At 45.2% G+C, this 18,697-nt stretch overlaps 1 protein-coding gene across 2 annotated transcripts in view; it reads left to right on the top strand.

Annotated features, from left to right (window-relative positions):
- The window catches only part of TAF1C (TATA-box binding protein associated factor, RNA polymerase I subunit C), a 273,406-nt gene that overhangs the window by 74,240 nt on the left and 180,469 nt on the right, over window positions 1–18,697 (top strand). For both annotated transcript variants that reach the window (XM_069626742.1, XM_069626741.1), the window contains 2 exons: window positions 3,893–3,988; window positions 7,212–7,282. In XM_069626742.1, the coding sequence (XP_069482843.1) occupies window positions 3,893–3,988; window positions 7,212–7,282 (167 nt within the window). The remainder of the gene's footprint in view (window positions 1–3,892; window positions 3,989–7,211; window positions 7,283–18,697) is intronic.

The raw sequence follows: 18,697 nt of genomic DNA, 5'->3' as shown, positions 1-18,697 counted from the left end.
TCCATTATTCTGATTACATATTTCTTAATAAAATAATTGTAACTTTTTTTTTTTAATAACCTAAAAACCACAAACAAAGTTCACAGTTCTATTCTTTGGCCTTCCTTTTATTTTATCTTCATGTGCCTTGGGTGAACTACTGTTCCCAAAGATAGAGAGGGATTTCCATCCCCTTTACATTTTATATGTGAGACCATTAAACTCCACCTTATGTCGAGTGCTAGGGAGATAAAGCGTATCCACTTTCTCATTGGCCTAGTAACATTGTTGTTAATGCGGCAAGGTAACTCCTATGGCTGATGGCAGTGGATCTACTTTGACTTTTTGGTTCATTTTAAACGCAGTCTGTCATACCAGCCATAGTAACCCACACAAGGGTCCCCATTCTGCTAGATTGGTGGGTGCCTTCTTTTTTTGCCATTGTAATCTGCTTGTCCTTTCTTGGGTCTTCTTTTGCCATCATAGGTGGGGGAGGTCATAGTTGAAGTTTAGTCTTCAGCAGGAACCCTTTGTGTTTCTCGCCAAAGCTCCAGAGTGTCTGTGAAGCAGGAAGGGAGGGAGCCCGTAGTCTTCTGCAGCCCTTTGTCTTCTGATGTGCATGAAAGGAACCTGTTCTACTGGGGAACTGGCTGTCCTGATTGGACAGCCACCCCGCCCCTGTCTGTAAACTAGCAGTTTGCAGAAGTTGTGTGTGGGTTCCTGTATAAAAGTCCAGGTTCTGGAAGCTCAAGACAAGTCGACCACTGGAACTGAATCTAAAGAGGAAGATGAAGAAAAGACTGCTGTAACTGATTCCACTGGCTGGAGATGCCTGCTGTGTGACTGGAGCCCGTTCTGGCCCTTCCTTCAAAGTGACCTGGGGGTCCCGAAGATGACAACCCCCTTCCCAGAGGCTGGTGAGTCTTGCTAGTCTGAGACGACCAGCAAAATGAGCCATCCCTCGACATGCTGCAAACTGCCAATACCAGGTGACCGCGACCCTGAGTGCTGTGCAGCGTCTTCTGAACTCCGATTTGCGCTGAAACTTTGGGCTCCTGCTGGTCCTCCAGAGGCATGATTCGAATCTCACCAGAGTGGAGGACCATCAAGGTGAATCCGACCGGCGACAGCCGTCCTTCATCTGGTACCTGTAAAAGGTGCCAAATCCACCGAGCCGTGAGAAGCTCCAGCATTTTCTATCGATTGCTGCAAGTTCCCTTCTGGTGTCCGTTCTTTCGTCACTGCGGCCATAAATCCATGTGCCGGGTCCTGTGCTGTTGCATCGTGTAGGCGTCCGGCTGCAAGCTCTTCACTGCTGAGGTATTGTGTAGGCTTGCGTAATACTTACCTTAAGTCTTGTTTTGATCCTGTGTAGCTACATGGGTGATTCTTGTGTTTGGGAGGTTGCCCATACCGATTGCCCAGGCCTAATGCTGGAACGCATTTAGGGAGCCTTCTACAAAGTCCTTGAAAACGTTCTACTAATTGTGAAATCTGTACTTACTTGTTGAAGGATAAATCCTGTGGTACCCTACCTTTCCTGCATCTGAACTTCATCCTGACCTGCCTACTGTTCGCTCCTAGACAACTAGGGTCCCTCTTCTGCCTATGAGATCACTCGTGTCCTAGAGTAGGGAAGGACTTTAAAACTGGTAAGCCTCTTTCTTAAAGTGTTACTAATGTGAGGGGTCCAAAATGAGGAGTACACAAAGTTGTAATATTCTCAACATCAGCCATCTTTAACAGAAAGGGGCTGTGATAAAAAGGTCTAGCTTTCCCTATCCTAAAGCAAATTTCCCTTCCTATGATACTAAAACAGGCTGCCCTTAACATACAGAATCGAAGGGTGCAAGGTAAATGTAACTTATTGCAAATCAACAGAATTGTGCAAAACCCTAAATCTAGAAATCCAACAAAACCATCCTTATATCCAGGGGTTGGATCCCTTCCCCTGAATTGTTTCGGGAAAGGTTTTCAAAATGTTCTGTTTCAACAACAGTTTATCAAAGGCAATGAAAATGTCTTTCACCCAATACTTTCTTCAGGGTGGCAATCTTTTCCACACCACTGGTTGAAGTAAGGCAAAGGGAAGTCTCTTCCAGTTGACACAATGTTCAATTTAAACAATAACTTGATCTGACATAGTTTCTCTTTAAATTGAACCATTGTCGCTCTTCGGGACCGCGTCTTCTCCAGTCCCGCGGTGCACCGTTCTCTTTCAGTGGCCCCTCCAGGTCACCCATTGCGACACCACTGGCGCTCCTCTCCTCCGGTCCAAAATGCCTCCATTTGACCACTGAGAATGTTCCCTGCTCTCAGGACGGCTCGTCTCCATGTGCCTGCATCTGCCTTTTGGACCCGCTTTCCACCTCTCTCGTTCTCGGGTCTACTACCTGCAGGTGATGTCAAGTTTAAATGTCCAGCGCAACTGACGTAGATCTTGACAACTAGAATGTACAGTGTACTTGGTGTCACATTCCCTTCACATTAACTCCTTGCTCCTCTTATTATGTGTGTATATATATGAAGAGAAAATAGTTTGTTTTGACATTTTTTTTACAAAAGTTGGTTTTAAGTCTTTATAATCAAATGGTTCTGAATAATGACAGCATGCCATGAAAAACTCTGGAATTAAGGAATCTTCTTTGCGAGAGAAGAAGAAAAACACTTCTCTCCTACTGGAGTCACCACTACCCCTTGGCAGCCATCTCCTCCCATGTCATCCACCCTCCGAATACCACCCCCAGGGTCAGGATCCGGTAGCAGTTGCCTTCCCCCGGCCACGCGGGAGCAAACTATAACAGGATTCATCACAAAAAGTACTTACTTTCTAAAGGTGTTCGTGTTGTAACTGTATTTCTGAAATACAATAATTTACAGAAGTGTCCTTAAGTTGATCTTGCCTGTGAATTATTACTTGATGCCATTCTTAAAAGTATAATAAGGTTATTTACTTACACCTGAATTGTGTATCCCCTCTTCTAGAAAGTAACTGAGTTGATTTTTTTTTTTATTATTCCTGAAACTGAATAAGTGTAAAAGCTTACCAATAGGGTTTACTCGACTTGAATAGCTGTTGCCATTCTAAAAGTGTAACATTGGATTGTGCTTATCCTGAACTGCTTAGTGCATTTCTAAAACAGTCTACATTAGTTCTTACTTAACTTGACTGCTGATTGCCTTTCTGAAAAGTCTGCTAGGGTTCTTATACTAGAATTGTGTTCCACTCTTCTGAAAAGTATCATTGGTATAACTGACTATTCCTGTAATAGAAATAGTGTAAGAGTTTGACGAATAGGGTTTTACTCACCTTGAATAGCGGCTGCCATTCTAAAACTGTAACATTGGGTGCTTTGTGCTTACCTTGAATTGCAGACTGCCCTTCTCAATAAGGTAATACTTTGGTATGCATACTATACGTATTTTGTTTTTTATTTACTGCTGTGTTTATAGGTGATCATAAAGTACTTGCCTCGCCAAAGATTTATGTTTGCCTGTGTTTATATAAAATAAACCATTATGTATCAGTGTTTCTTTGGACCATATGTATGCTACAATCCCTCTTTCCCTCCTAAAATAAGCCTGGCCGCTCTGTCATTGCTACCGTTCTCAGGTGGTACAGCCTTATAGTAAGAGTTGGAGATTATGTATTACCTAGCCTATAGTATAGTTGTATAAAGTCTTGGTTGTACTTTGGAAAAACTGTCCTAACACACAACTTTTAGTATAGGTAGAGTTTCCTTCTCAATGATAGACCGCTGTCACTGTGGCATTTTCTTCAGATACAGGGACATCGTTACTGCAAAAAGCAGCTGTTATTTCTGATGGATTTTGGAGTCTTGCTGATTGCTACTGTCTGTGCTCTAGTCTCTCAAATTGCTTACTGAAGTCCGCTCGATTTCTCCCTCTCCAGCTGGCCAATTTCTACTGCGATCAGCATGATACTGCTTTTATGTCCATGGGGAAGCTTCTGGAGCAGAATTTCTACTTTGGAAAGGGCCGACTCAAGGTAAGTGACTTGTTGGCGCTGTAGACGCATTAGGGTGGATGCACATGTTATTTAAATGAACCATACACTCCAGGCAGGAGCAGTGCCTTTTGGTCTGCTACCTTTTATTTAATGGATTAATCTGGTTTAGTTCTTTATGCCTTGCATTTTGAATGGCTTATAATGTAGATTTGTATGCAGCAACCAGAATGTTTCCCACATTAGCCAAATGCTTGCCTTGCATAAAATGAGCATTACCACCAACACACATTTTCTTGAAAAGGAAACGTTGCCATGACCACACTAAACCGATACTGTTAACTTCCCCACTGGGCCTCCACTATCTCCCTCCACTAACCTTCTCAACCTATGTGCTTAAACACGCTATATATACCAACAGTGACACACAGACGAAGTGATAGGACGTCTTGATAGGCGTCTTCCATCTCATCAACTTCCCCCCTCTTCTCCTGCCCCTCCTCGGGCGGCCTCTCCCCTACCTTTTCTCCACCTCAGATAGGTGAACCATGTCCCTGTACACCCCCTCGCAAGACTTTCAAAGGTGGTAACCAGATCCACCTAGCTACCTACCCTTAATTCACTCCGCTGTCAACACGCTTCTGATATTTGTCTCCTTCTCGAAGACTATGACCTCGATGTTCTCGCCCTCACTGAGATGTGACCTCACTGACCTCAAAACCTGTCTGAAGGTGGAGTGACCTTGATCTTCTCTGACTGGATCTCCCTGCCATAATCATTCCGACTTAGTCCTACTCCTCCTTTTGAATTCATCGTCAGCAGGCTCTGGGTCTCTCCAACCATTTCACTGACTCTTGCCACCATCTACAGGACTCTTGATCCATTCGCCCTCTTTCTCTCCGAGTGGTCTGACCTCGCCTCTTCCCTTCTTGCCTCTACCTCCAAACCTCTTCCTTGGTGTCTTCAATATTCACCTCGACTCTTCCGAGGGGGGCCTCTGCACTCTTCCGCAGACTCTGCAATGTTTTTTCCCTCGCCGGAAGTCCATCCCTCTGGTCGACACACTCTGCCGGACTTCACTGGGATGCTCTGCCCTCGGACATTCCTATCTCCAAACACCTCACTACACCTTGCTCCTGGTCTGGCCATTCCCTCCTGTCATCTCATCTGAATCTCCTAGGTTCGCCTGCTAAGCCTCTGCCTGCACTGCCTGTCTCCTTTGCCGTTATTCGACCGATCAAGCGAGTATCAGTTGCTGGTTTTGATGCTTCCTTCATTCCCCCTCCCACCCCTACCACGGACACCTACACTGAGTCTGCCCTTGCAAATCTTCACCTTTCTATCACCAACACTCTGGATATCCTTGCCCCTGTCATGAGGATCCGAATGAAGCCTGCCTCTAAGCGCAAAACTTGGTATGATTCCGACCTAGACTGTCTGAAACGCAAGTGCAAAGTGGATGAGCGGAAGTGGCGAGCATCAGATGCATCCACTGACAAATATATAGCCTCAATTTGCTCGAAGAAGAGGGTTCACATCCAAGCCCGCATCTCTGGGGCTACTAACAACTCTGAGAAACTGTTTAAAATCTGCAAGGAACTTGCCAATCCTTCTGCAGTCTCCACATCCTCCCTGCCGTCCTTGACCCTCTGTAACTCTCTGGCCTCCCAATTACTTTCCAAAATCCATGACATTATGCCCTCACTCTCCACTACCCTGCTCCCACCTCACTCCCCAGCTGTCTTGCCACCCTTAACTCCACTCTCACCTTCCCTACTTCACTGCTCCTTCTCTCCCATAACACTGGATGGGGTCTCTACACTAGTCCTCTCTGAAAGTCTCCTCTAGAACAATCAAGTGCAATATTGACTACCTTGCGCCTAACCTGCCTGATTTCTGTAACCACTCCATTGCCACCGGCTGCTTCCTTCATCCCCTCAAGCACTCCCTTGTATATTCTGTTAGGGTTGATTTTTTTATACTCTGGCCTGGTGGATGGATGTATAGAAGGCCAACCTCTATTGTGACATTGACAACTCTGAGAGCTGTAACCAAACCAGTTAGGCAGCAAGGCGAGAGGTCTAGGCTAAGTCTCAGGAGTTGGTGAGCTTGTAAAGGGTCCACAGTGAGTACACACAGTGCAGCAGTGGAGGAATACACTTCAGGTCTAAAAATACTTCTTTACTTAAAGCCAAAATAACACAGTAAAAAATGACTGCAAACGGGTAATATTATCACTCAGTACTAAAAATTGGATGCATATATACAATTACTGGCTTAGAGCAAAATACATATCAAACCCCTGAAAAGAAAGGTGCAAGTTAGTTTTTGCACTACTAGCCCACAGAGAATAAATCCTAATTTCGGAAGTCCATCCCTAAAATGTCTGGGGCCCTAAAGTTCAGCAAAGTTTGTGAAGCTAGAAAAAATGAAGGTAGGGTCTCTGGGGTCCAGTGAACAGTGTCAGGGGGCAAGTTAAACTAGCTAACAAACGTGTTCCCAACTTTGAGTGCTTGTGTGAACAAGCCATGGAAATGCCAAAGTTATCAAACTTTTAAAGGGGACTTAGGGGAAAGGCAAGTAAAATGGTGGGATTGGGAAAGGTCCTCCCAAGAACTTTACCAGGGAGAAACGGGGATCGGAGCAGCACGAGAAATTATGACCTGTCTCTTCAAAAATCAATAGTGAAATGAGACAGAGTTAAAGGGGGGGTGGAGGGGGCAGAGAAGCGCCCTCTGGAGGAAATGTCTTAACTCTTCTTTCACTATACCCTTTTGATTGTTTTTGTAAATTGTTTTATACATTTGTTTATTTTAGACTTTTGCATTTCTGACATTAAAGGGTTTGGTTAAAAGTGCAAAATAAAATAGGAGAATATTCGGAGCAGAACACACTATTTCAGAGCATAGTTGCGTTCTACACTGAGGATATAGGTCCTTGGAGGCTTATGTTCCACTGTAAAATGGTCAATGCAATGGCTCTGCACTGTTGCCATTGCATTGAAATGTGTGTAGTGAAAAGGTCCCTGAGCTAGTGCTCTGTGTCTGTTCTGTACGGCTGGCTGAGGGAAGGGCTATTGGGAACAGGATGCCTTGAATTTCAATGTAGTGTACATGGTGTGAATACTTTAGCATAAGCAGGTATCTGGCATAAAGGATTACTGGTCATTGTAGTCATTTGTAATGTCAACAAGCAATTCTTGCTCTCCATTTGTGTGAGACTGCTGGTTTCTAGTTGGAAGACTTAAGTATGTGTTTTCTTCCAGAAGCACCACCGTGAGAATGTTGTCAACGCTGGCATGCTGCTGAAGACCCTGGCTGGATTCCAGCAAAGGAGGTGAGCAGACACACTTTCACCCCCACCCCATCTTCCAAACGCCCTTCTTTTCCCCATTGACGTTTTATTGTGACGGGATAATGTACAAGAGAGAACAAAGGCTTGTATGTGCTGTGCCTGAATTTGTACCACGTCGTAGCTCGGAGGTGTTTGTCGTAAAGGAAGCATAGATGGAAACTGATTAGTATACTTCCTTCACCACTATATTGTGAGATGAAGCCAGCCCTTTGACTCCATCTCAAGGCCCTCATGGGTCTGAAGCCTTGGGAACAGGGCCTACAAGGGCAACGCAGCAAGAGCTGTCGCCTTCTCCGGCCCAATGGTTGGAGGATGGGGGCTCTCTGCAGTTGTCTCCCAGTTCAACACCAAAGCTCTTGCTGCGTTGCCCTTGGGATCTATGTATTTTTTTTTAACAAAATCCTGCAGGCAAAAATAGCTTCTTTTGTTTTTGCGCATTTTAATGCACTTTTATGCAGACAGAGACCCCCCTTACTCCCCTTACAATATTTATTACCCTAACCCACCCTCAATGAGTTGAAATTTGCAGTTCAAAATTCGGCGTGTTCGGCTGCAGGATATTCAACCGCGAAGTAATCGGGTGATACCATTTGGGCCCTTCCTTAGCCTTTGCAATGCAGCCTCTGACTCGGAGGATGACACAGGCCCTATCTTGTTGTCTAAGACCATCTGTGTAGCACCTACAGGTTCAGGGAGAGTACCACTCTTGGCAAAACAGGATTGGCTTTGACAATACTGCAATTACAAAAACCCATGTGGTTCATCTGTGGCATTAACCTAATGGCTTTGAATTCTAGAATACATTTTACACCGAATACCTGTGCCTTGGAAGAGACCAGTCCACCTGGCTGCAACAAAGTGACTCTAAAATCCCCAAAAATAAGAATCCTTAACAGTAGGTCAGTGTACATGTACCTCTGCCTCCTTTTCTTCTTCCTAAAGGGCCACCTGGCACAGTCGTCTGTATTCAAGATGCTAATTTAGCCCCTAATAGGGGAAGGCTTCGTAAGTAAGCAAAGTGGGGAGGGTACCCCCTGAGGAGGAGCGGGGGTGGTGTGGGGGGGGGAACATGGGAACACAAACTGTAGTTGAAAGGAGACCTCACATTGAAACACATGGGTAGGATGCATTGTGTGCGCTGTCTGCGCAAGGGACCATTCTATGATTAGCAACCGATACAGAGCAAATCGCCCTGATAAACATATTCAGCAGAGATGCCCCCCAGGAAGAGCACCGCTCTAAACACATGATCAACACATGATCACCAGCTCGCCGGCCATCGAGGAGGGAGACAGAGCTCCAGCTGTGCGTCACAGGCACAACTGAAGCAGCTAAGACAACACTGGGTGAGGTAATGACAGGGCAGTCCTGTGGGTGCTCTGGGGTAGAGGGAAGGTGGACTTGGGCCTGAGAACCATTTACATGGCCACAAGTGCCTATTGGCAAGTTGCTATGGAAAGGGGAAACTGGGCAGAGTGGCGTTCCTGGGAGGGCCAATCACAAGGTAAGTTTCAATGTCTTTAGGAGGTGGCCAGCCTTCAGAGTATCCACTACAGGTTCGCAAAAGGCCGCTATCTAGCAGGTACCGTGTGAATGTCCCCTTCCCACTAGAAGCAGGGTGGTTCGTGTTCTCTCCTCAATGGTGCTGACCAATGGCAGTATATTAAAGGCCTGGCGGTCAGCACAAATGTCATTTTACAAATTGCAAACTGTTCCTGTGGATCAGTGTGGTGCCACATGGGGAGGCAATGAGTTGGGATACTGGTGATCTTGTAGCTCAAATCGCTTTCGACTACTATACGCCACCTCTGAGGATATGACATAGTTTATCCTTCGAGCTCTTTGGGAACCACAACAAAATGCAAAGAGTTTGAGCTACAATTGTTTCTAATCCCTTGGCTATTGTATTCGTAGTGTGAGACGGGAATGGTATCAAGAGAGACACATATTCAAATGTAAGAGTTTCAAAACCTTTATTTAATACAGTTCCGGGATTGGTGTAATACATAATGTTAGGGTGAATTCTCATTCTATGGCTAATTTCCCTTACCTTTGCTGGATTTGGAGGGTTTGTTTCTTTTTTTCTGCTAAGAGTGAGACTCTTTTTCCCACTCTTAGGCATTTTTGCTATTTGTGAGCTAGGCTATTTTTGTGTTTAATGTCTATGGATTTTCTCAGCCCCATAGGAACCATCTTTATTCACATGTGTTACACTGCACTCTCATTGCAGTGACGCAGGGGTGTCGTAGCGACCCCCAAACATAGACTCCATACCCTGGGACTAACTACTGTCTACCAGGGCATGTAAAGTCCCCATTGACTTTACTAGTCAATTTTTATGAACTAAACCAGTACAAACCATCTTACTATGGAGGTACTGGAAAGGGTAATAGTTTTTCCCTTATGTTCATTTTCGAGAGGGTACCGTACAGTCCTCTCTCAAAGTTTCTGGCTGGTGGCAGTGGATACTACCGTAAATATTCGACCGCAAATATTTCCCTATGGGATTTTCCCATTGTTCGAGGCTACCACTTTTTCTGACAGCCTCTAACATACCGCTTGTGCATTTTAATATTAACTTGACTCCGGTAGGTTTTATTTGCCAGATCCTTAATATAACTTCTTTCTTGTGTCGTTCTCTAAACTCCTAACCCAGGTCGGGTATCCTTTGTTTGTCCTTTTGGCGGGCTTCTACCGAGAACCCCTCCTTTCGGCGCCACTGAGTCTGGGGTGGGTCCATTGTGTGGGAGGGGGGAGTAGGACCCCTAGACAGGGTTGCCGCAGCAACCCATGTCGCACTCTATCCTGATAGGCTGGAGGGTCTCCCCCCAATATGACCACTCCACTGTGTGAGTGACAGCTAGGCTGTATGAATGGGGATCTTTTTGCATAAAAGCAGGGTCCTGAGGACTGTAAGAGCAAGACGTCGCCACTGGAACTAAGAAGCCAAAGACATCTGCAACGACTGAACCACCGGTGAAGCCCTGCTGCAGCGTCTCACCACTTTTCTCCACACGACAAGAGAAGATCTTCATCTGCAAGATCCTTCTTCCCTTGAGCTGGTGGGGCAAACCAGTTTGCCAATCGCCTTCCCGGCTTGCCTTGGTTGAATCTCCCGTACCCTGTACTCGGAGGCCGGATAGCCAGGCACCAGTCCACCCGGACCGCGATTTAAAGGAGCATACCTTTTATTCGTCAGGCAGCACCGTGTCTGGTTTCTTCCCTGGGTAGTGCAGTAACTTGAACCTTCCTCCACGACGAGAGCCTCTCTTCCTCTGCTGGATCACCCGAACTGCAGAAACTACCAGGAACAACCGCAACCGCAGGAGCCACTTCTTCATTTTAAGGTACATTGTTCCGCCAGGCCGCCGTTTCTTCGCGGTAGCACTAAATGTGTTTTAAATGCTTTATCTACCTGTTGGGTTGGCCCCCTCTCTCTCCTAACATTGTCTTTTCAACTTCTGCATCCACCTTTTCAAAATCGTTAACTGAAGACTTGACTGCAGCTACAAGAACATTTTGCACATGGGCCCTTGCCCTGTACCACTGACTGTGGGACAGGCCTACTGACTCTGGCTACATTTGTTAGACCTGCCTTCTTTAGATTGATTCTCAACTAGAACTGTGTTGGTGAACCTACCTCTTATAACTACCCTTTTCTTCCCCTTTTTAAACCTTGTGAAATGCCATTTTGCTTTGTTTTCATTTAAGTATTTCCTATACTGATGTACTGTCTTGCTTAATCTGGTTCACAAACGTCTGGGAAGTATTGCTAGGGTGTGCAAAACTATTTCTATATAACTTGTGCTTTCCCTCCCTTGTGAGGAATTGATAGTGTCCCTTCTGTGTGGGTTTCACTGTGCCGTTTTGCTCAGTTTTCACTCTGGTTCACTTGGTCTACAATTTAACTTGGGAGTGTGTATATTTTTCCCTTGACTTAATTTAACTTGCTTGATGACTCTGATAACATGTGTTTTATTAGAAGTGTATAAAATAAGTATCTACTTATTAATACAAGCTTTGGTCAGTGTTTCCTTGTGCCATAGTACTATAGGCCTATTGTGTAAACCCTGAATACTGCTCATCTCCCTCTTGAGCTAAGTCTGACTGCTCAGCCACGGCTACCAACTAAATCTTTGTGGTACAGTCTGATACCAAAGGGGATTTATTGCTCTCACCTGTAGTCGTAATCTTCTGTAGTGCTCCCTAAGGGAACTGCACTGGATTCTGCCTAACACATAACTGCCACTAACTCTAAAGGGATTGTTCCCTCAACTGATGTTTCTAAGGGCCGTCGATGTCGAAAAGTCCAAAACCAAAATCTTTGTCTAAACCTATGCTTGCCCTCACTCTTTGACATAATGTGATAGGAAAGTTCTTTAAAGGAAACATAGTGGTTCAAAAAGAAATATAAACCAAGACTGGTTTCAGGTGGTCTACTCACCAGGTGTAGTTCTGTCAATGTCATAAAAGTTTAGTACACTCAAAAAGGGTTGTTCATTAACCTTTTGTCCATGGGGTATTGCAAACAACTTAATGTCTCTGGTTCCTTTGGATTCCCTTTCCCAAACTTCAACTCTTCCAAGTTTCAAACAAAATATAACACAGTTCTTCTTAGGCCTCTCAGGGTTCCCCAAGCTTAGGCCCCTCTTGTTTCAAACACAAGATCAGCTTGTCAGGCGGTACCTTTCTCCTATATACCGTTTCTTTCACATACAATCCTTTCATGGGGTAGAATCTGAGGCTTTCGAAAACGCCAGGCTCTTTGTTCCTCCTAAGCATGACCACTCTGATCTTTAGCCCCTTTCTCCTAATTTCCTTTTAACCTTTTATCTTCATGTGCTTCCTGCACCCCTATTGTATCTTTCTTTCACTTTGTTATGCACACTTGCACCTTCTTTTGCTTTACTTTCTCTCGCTGTTTTGTACTTTTTGCACACTTCCTTTTTTGTACTGTGCACACTTGTACCTAATTGTGCCTCTTGCACACTTATTTCACTTTTCGGTGCACACTTCCTTTAACTTTCTGGTTTGTCGCACCCTTTTCTGCACTTTTGGTTTTTTTGCACCCTTTCCTTGCTTCCGGTTTTCTTGCGCACCTTTCATCCAGTTTCTTCTGGTCTTCTCTTTATATCTGCTCTTCTAGTGTCTTTCTATCGCTCTCTGCTCACTTTCTGCTTTCGCTCTCACTTTCGCTCTGTGCCGCTTTACAAAATCTATCTTTCTCCCTTTCCCGCTCCAGCCAGCCGCACAATCCCGAGTTTCTCTCTCTCGCTTGTTCGAAGCTCACCGAGTAGCATAGCACTGGTGAGCGTTTTTTTTCCTGGATGCATGGAGTCGAGGTAAGGGCCTCACCACCTTCCCCTCAGGAACACTTGGGACCGGCACACGTCTCAAGGGAACAAGCATTTCCCTGAAATCCTCCAGCAGGATACAGGCTACCTCGCTCCAGCTGCCTGGAGACCAGGCCCCCTGGCCACGCTTCAGCCCCTCACAAGCCGTTCACCTCAGGATTCTCCAGGCTTCTCTCCCTGCAGCTCCCTGCTCATTTGGCTCCTCTGGGCCAGTCAGCATTTCCAGCTTGCTTCTCTGTTTGTTTGTGCAAAAACACACATTTTTATAGTTGAAAGGAGAGTCAAGTGGAGTCATGTGTGAATGGTCATTATTAAATGCCTGACCCTGCCTGACTCTATTAGTGGGACAATCGAATAGTGGTTTTTAGCAGTCTTCTCTCTGTGTTTGTTTCCCAAGGTGTTTCACATAGGTAATCCCCACCACTCTTGGTTGCCTCTTCTTCTTCCCAGTATTATTTGGTAATGGTGAGGGGGAGTTGGATTGAAGGTTAAATCTATTTACTGGAAAATTAGGGGATCGACAGCGGAGATGGGAGCATTTTCTAACCTTGTTTTTATTTCATGGGATGGCTTCCCCTTTTGGTAGAGTATTCTCTACCTCAGACGTTCTGCTATGCAAGTATAGGTGTACTACACAAGGTGGTAATGTGGCTGAGCAGTCGGGCTTATTTCCAGAGGGGAAAGTGGAGCTGTAGAGCTGTAGCAATGACATTTGCAAATACAAGTAGCCAAGTAACACTTACACTCAATGTTTCAGTTATTAATAGTTATTTAACATCCATTTTTAAATAAGGGCAAGATATGTAACAATCAAATATACTTTAAAAGAGCTTTCCAGAATCAGCACAAGTTAGTGGATATAATCTTTGGATATGCTTGTTACACACTTCATAAACCCGGAGGTGACTTCATTCACAAGGACAGTAATGGCATTTATATATCACTAGTTATACTTTGCAGATTCTGAGGTTGCAGAAAGGAAGGGTTAATGGAAGGAAAAAGGTTGAATGGGTTGTCGATGCATGTGAGCATACTTCAAACTTACAATGAAGTCTAGACAAGCCTTTCCCAGCAATAACAGTGTAAAACAACTTATCAGTTGTGAGGGACAGAAATATCAGTCAATGGACTACAAGAGTCTGCAGGAAGCCAAGACGACCAAAATCAATTTGAGCAGTCTATGGCAACGAAGCACTAATTAGATAATAAAAGTCTTGCACAAAGTTAGAGAGTTTTTGTAGAAATCACTTGTGAAAAGCAGAGTTGGAAGCAACTCTAAGGTAAAACACTGCAAGTTGCAACTGGGAAAAGTCTAAACAGTATCTCTGGTTTGAAGAAGAGTGGTCCAGCTGAATTCTGTCATGTTGCAGTGATGCAGATCCTGAGTTCCTGAGCCTGTGGCCAGCCAGCCAGCCAGCCAGCCAGCCAGCCAGCCAGCCATTTAAGACTGGTTGCATTCATTCACTCCTAGACGCAAAGGACAGGGCAGTTTAGGAACCCCTCCTCACATCCTGCCTTTCCAGACACACTGGAGCCAGAGGCGGGTTTCAGGACTGAAGCCCGCCAAAGGCAAAACGAACAAAGAACTCAAACCTGCTTTGGCACGCAAAGTAAGACCTCACAAACAGAAATGGCGAAAAAAAGAAGACCGGGGCCATTTTCACAAAAAATGGTCACCCATGGGTGCTATACTGCAGCTGAGGTTCAGCTTGCGGTAGAAAAGTAGAATGATAGGAAAAGTAAACCACTGCCAACAGCCATTTAAAGTAGCAAGGGTAACATCTCATTTTTTACATGAGAAGGTAGGATAAGGGGCTACTCGGTAACTCCCCAGCCCTCCACATAAGATGGTGTGTGCTGGACCTACAAAGAGAAGAGGTAAGTAAAGTAAATTTTACTTCACTATTTTTGGGAACAGTAGTTCATACAAGAATAGGTATTTAAACCTTAAGAGAAATCTAAATGATTTCTCTAACACTGCACTGGAGGTGCTGAGTGTCACATACAAAAAGTAGATGCCTATGGAGTTTGTCAGACTCCAAACACAGAGGAAACATACAATCCAAATCAGGTAAAAACACACGAGTAAGCAAAATGTCTCACTCCACCTTTTAAAGTAAAAAGTCCTAAAGTCCAGCAAAAGAGCTGGGGGTCTCTAAGGTTGAAGGGAACTAGCACAGAAATGAGAATCCTTCCCAACATGTACAACCCCAGACTCCCCTACCCAGGTGATCCTCCCTCGCTTGTCCACCCCCAGGGTTGGTATCCAAAAGTGATGGCCCTCCCCTGGCCACCTGAATAAGAGTTCTCTGGGTCTGCATTGGAGAATACCCCTTGGTTTATCACAGTGGAATAAAACTAATGTTTGATGAGAGCCGACATATGCGCAATCAGGTCCAGTCCACTTTTCTGTTTAATTTGTGCTCGCCCAGCTGTAATGGGGATAGATTTTTATGTTGTCTAGGATGCATCCCCAAGGAGGGAGGACCATCGGCCGTAATGGTTTTCAGAAACGGGTGCTTGCCACCCAATAGGGAGTGGACGTACGCACGTGCGGGCACACCTGCATTAGAGCAGGAGAGGTGTGTGGCGGACCCCGTCAGATGGGAGTTGCGCGTAGTATCAGTGAATGTATAGCTGCATCATTGGGGTTAAGAGTTGTTGTTGGGTTTTTTTTTGTTGCATTTTTTAAAATTTTGGCGGTATAGAGTGAGACACGCGTGTGGTAGTTAGTGTTGTCTTATGGTGTGGACTCGTGGAAGAGTAGACACCAGGAGGTACCTCATGTAAAATAGTGTGAATTGTAGCAGCGATTGTGTGCATTTGGCACGGAGAAGGCACACCTATTTGTTCTAACATAGGGTAAGGTGAGCCCTTGGAGAGGGCTGTTGGATACTAACACTGAGTGAGTGGTCGGGCCTGTGGAGAGGGCCAGAGTGAACATTGATTGAGTGGGAGTGAGTTAGTGAGTTAGTGAGTGAGTGAGTGTGTGTGTGTGTGTGTGTGTGGGTACCGGGAGAAAGGGGGAAAAGAAAAAACAGGGTAGCTGGGCCTATTCCGATAACCCCCACTCCCTCAGACCACATGTGTTGAAAACACCCCAGTATCTTGATAAACTATTAAGATGCAACTTTCCATGGGCCCAGGAAACTGCATGTCAGTGTTTCAATGTGTGGCTAGGAGAGGGAACTTTTGACACCAACATAATGGGAAACACATTTTCATATTTAACAAAATTCAAGGGATCCAAGTTGAAAAGTAGACTGGCTTTTTTGAAGCTATATGAAGAAACTAAAGGGGGAAGAGGAGGCCACAAGAGGGCTTTGACCGAGCTCTCCGCCCCACGCCCTATGGTGTCTGCCCGTCATTATGGCCCACAGTGGGGTACACCAATCCGCCCCAGCGAGAAACCGTGACAGGGGCCGGTGGAAAAGACAGGGGAAAAAGACAGAGACACACGGGAGGGAGGAGTTGTATACAAGGGGAGAGAGGAAATACCAGGCAGAGAGAGAGATTGAAAAGGAAAAGTAAGGGAGATAAGGGGGGAATGGCTATCGGGGAGAATACAATTCAAATTAGACAAAGAAGAGGAAGATGGAAGGTGTGGGAAGAGAAGACTAGGATGCAGCATCAGACAAAGGGCTGCTAGGGGACTAAGGGGGGAAAAGAGAGGGGAGAGGAGTTGGCGGTGGGGGAGAGAGAGGGGGAACGCCCCCACACACAAAATGCAACGTTACATGAAGCTGGGCAGTGCTAAAATCCTTTGAAGATGTCAGCACTGGACAGCTCATTGTAACGTTTTAACCTTACAAAAAATGCCTCGAAATCCTGTTTTTTTACATTTAAAAGTGCATATCCATCTAAACTTGTCCATTTAGACATTCAATGGACTGGTTTCGATGGAAATGCACTTTTACATGTAAAAGATAGCATTTCGATGGAAAGGCATTCGATGCTTTTGCATCGATGGAAATGCATTTCGATGCATTTGAAATCGATGGATTGACCATAAACCCCATTATTCTACTCCAAAGACACTCCTATCAACACACTAGAAGGTGTTCCGACTGGCCACATAATTTCTGTTCAACCCACAGTGCCAGGAGGATATGAAAGGGACAACAGTGGTGTTGCAACTAGAGGATACGCAAAGACATTGTGATCCTGTGTGGGACAGACATTGGCGCACAGTGCTATGCATAGACCCAACACTGACAATAACGGGAGTATCGGATGAACCATTATTCTCTGATGAGGAAGAGATGGCGTTTCAGATACAGATACCTTGACCAGTTCAAGTAATGGAAAAACTGGTCCTGATAACTATCGCAGTTAGTAAAACAAGGGAACAAACACACAGAAGATCTGAAATAGGTGCCAGAGAAATTATGGACTAATGGGCCCATAATGTAGGGGTACTGAAGGGAGTGGGGCTGGTGAATATAAAACTAAGAGAAGGGGCATTACTGCCCTGTAAGAAAAAATGCCCTTTGTCCAGAGAAGCAGATGAGGGAATATACTCCACTCTAGCAGGCCATCACCCAGACATCCTCATCACCATGCAACACAGCGATATACCTGATAAATCGATGGGTGGGTCACGGCGCTTCATCCAGGATTTACACCCTCTAAACAATGTGGTTGAGGTACAATTTCCCTTGGTCCCGAACCTTGCTACAATATTGTGTATCATCCCGACAAAGGCAAAGTACTTCAGTCATTGACTTGAAGAATGCCTTCTTTTCTATTCCATTGCACACAAATTGAAAACACCTGCCAGCGTTTATGTATCATGGGATTGGATTAGAGCACACTGAGCTGCCCCAAGTGTACTGTGAGTCACCTAGCATCTTTGTGCAAGCACAGTGATCCAGTACGTTGATGATTTGTTAACATGCAGTGAAATGGAGGAAGAGTGTAGAGCAGATTCAGTCCACCACCTGACATTGCTAGCAGACGAGGGATACAAAGTGAAATTGCAATATTGCCAGGAAGAGGTTGTGTATCTGGGACAGATGATATCCATTGAAGGGTGCAGGATAACACCGGAGAGGGTACAGGCAATTCGCTCCACAGCTCGCCCACGCTCAGAGATACTGTGCAACTATTACAGGGCATCAGTGTTCAAGTATTCCACATTTTGACATCCCCTTTTGCAGGGCCTTAAAGAGGCACAAAAAGAGAGGGAACTAAAAATGAGCAGCAGAAATTAATGAGAGCTTCACAGCATAAAGAAACACTGGCCCATGTACCAGTTCTGGCCACTCCTAACTACAGAGAGAAATGATTTGTTCTCGCACTCGGACAGCTGAGTGACGGCAATCCTCGCACAAAAGAAGCCACAGGGCGTACTACAGTGGTACCTTAGACCCTGTGATGCAGGGACTCTTCCCCTGGGAATAAGCGCTCGTGGCTGCTGCGTTCGCAGTAGAGAAGGCAGCAACTATCACCATGGGGTGTCCCGTAGTACTATATGTGGAACATTTGCTTTTTTGATTTTTTTGACATTTGATTTTTGCCAGCCTTGAAAAATCCAAAAAGCACATTGACAACACAGAGGACCTCAGGGTACGAGGTAATGCTGACTAACCCAGCCATTGAAGTGATGAGGTGCTGTGTGGTCAATCCAGCCATCTTCATAGCAGAGCCTGTAGAGCAAGGGGACTACATACATGATTGTGCAGTGCATATGGAAAGAATGTAAGGGAACATACAGGTAAGCAAATGATAAATAGCAGGGGCAGATATGTTGTATATTGACTGTTCATCGAGTATATACCCAGAGATGGGAAAGAGGCATATTGGAGCACTGGTTGTGTGCAGCATGAATGGTGAAAATGTAATTGTGTCCCAACTACCCTCTCACTTTTCAGCACAGGCAGCAGAGTTGGTGGCAATGATCAGTACACTAAACCTGATGGAAGGAATGCAGCTAAGATTTTATGCACTCTGCCTATGTCACATCTACAATACATTCAGGGTTAGCACAGTGGGAAAGGAGAGGGTTCAGAAGAAGTGACGTCCCCCCTGCAGCATGCCGAGT

This window comes from Ambystoma mexicanum, chromosome 6p (genome assembly GCF_040938575.1).
Source record: "Ambystoma mexicanum isolate Mex_15411 chromosome 6p, UKY_AmexF1_1, whole genome shotgun sequence".
NCBI classification, from domain to species: domain Eukaryota; kingdom Metazoa; phylum Chordata; class Amphibia; order Caudata; family Ambystomatidae; genus Ambystoma; species Ambystoma mexicanum.
This window is presented reverse-complemented; position numbering and strand designations above follow the sequence as displayed.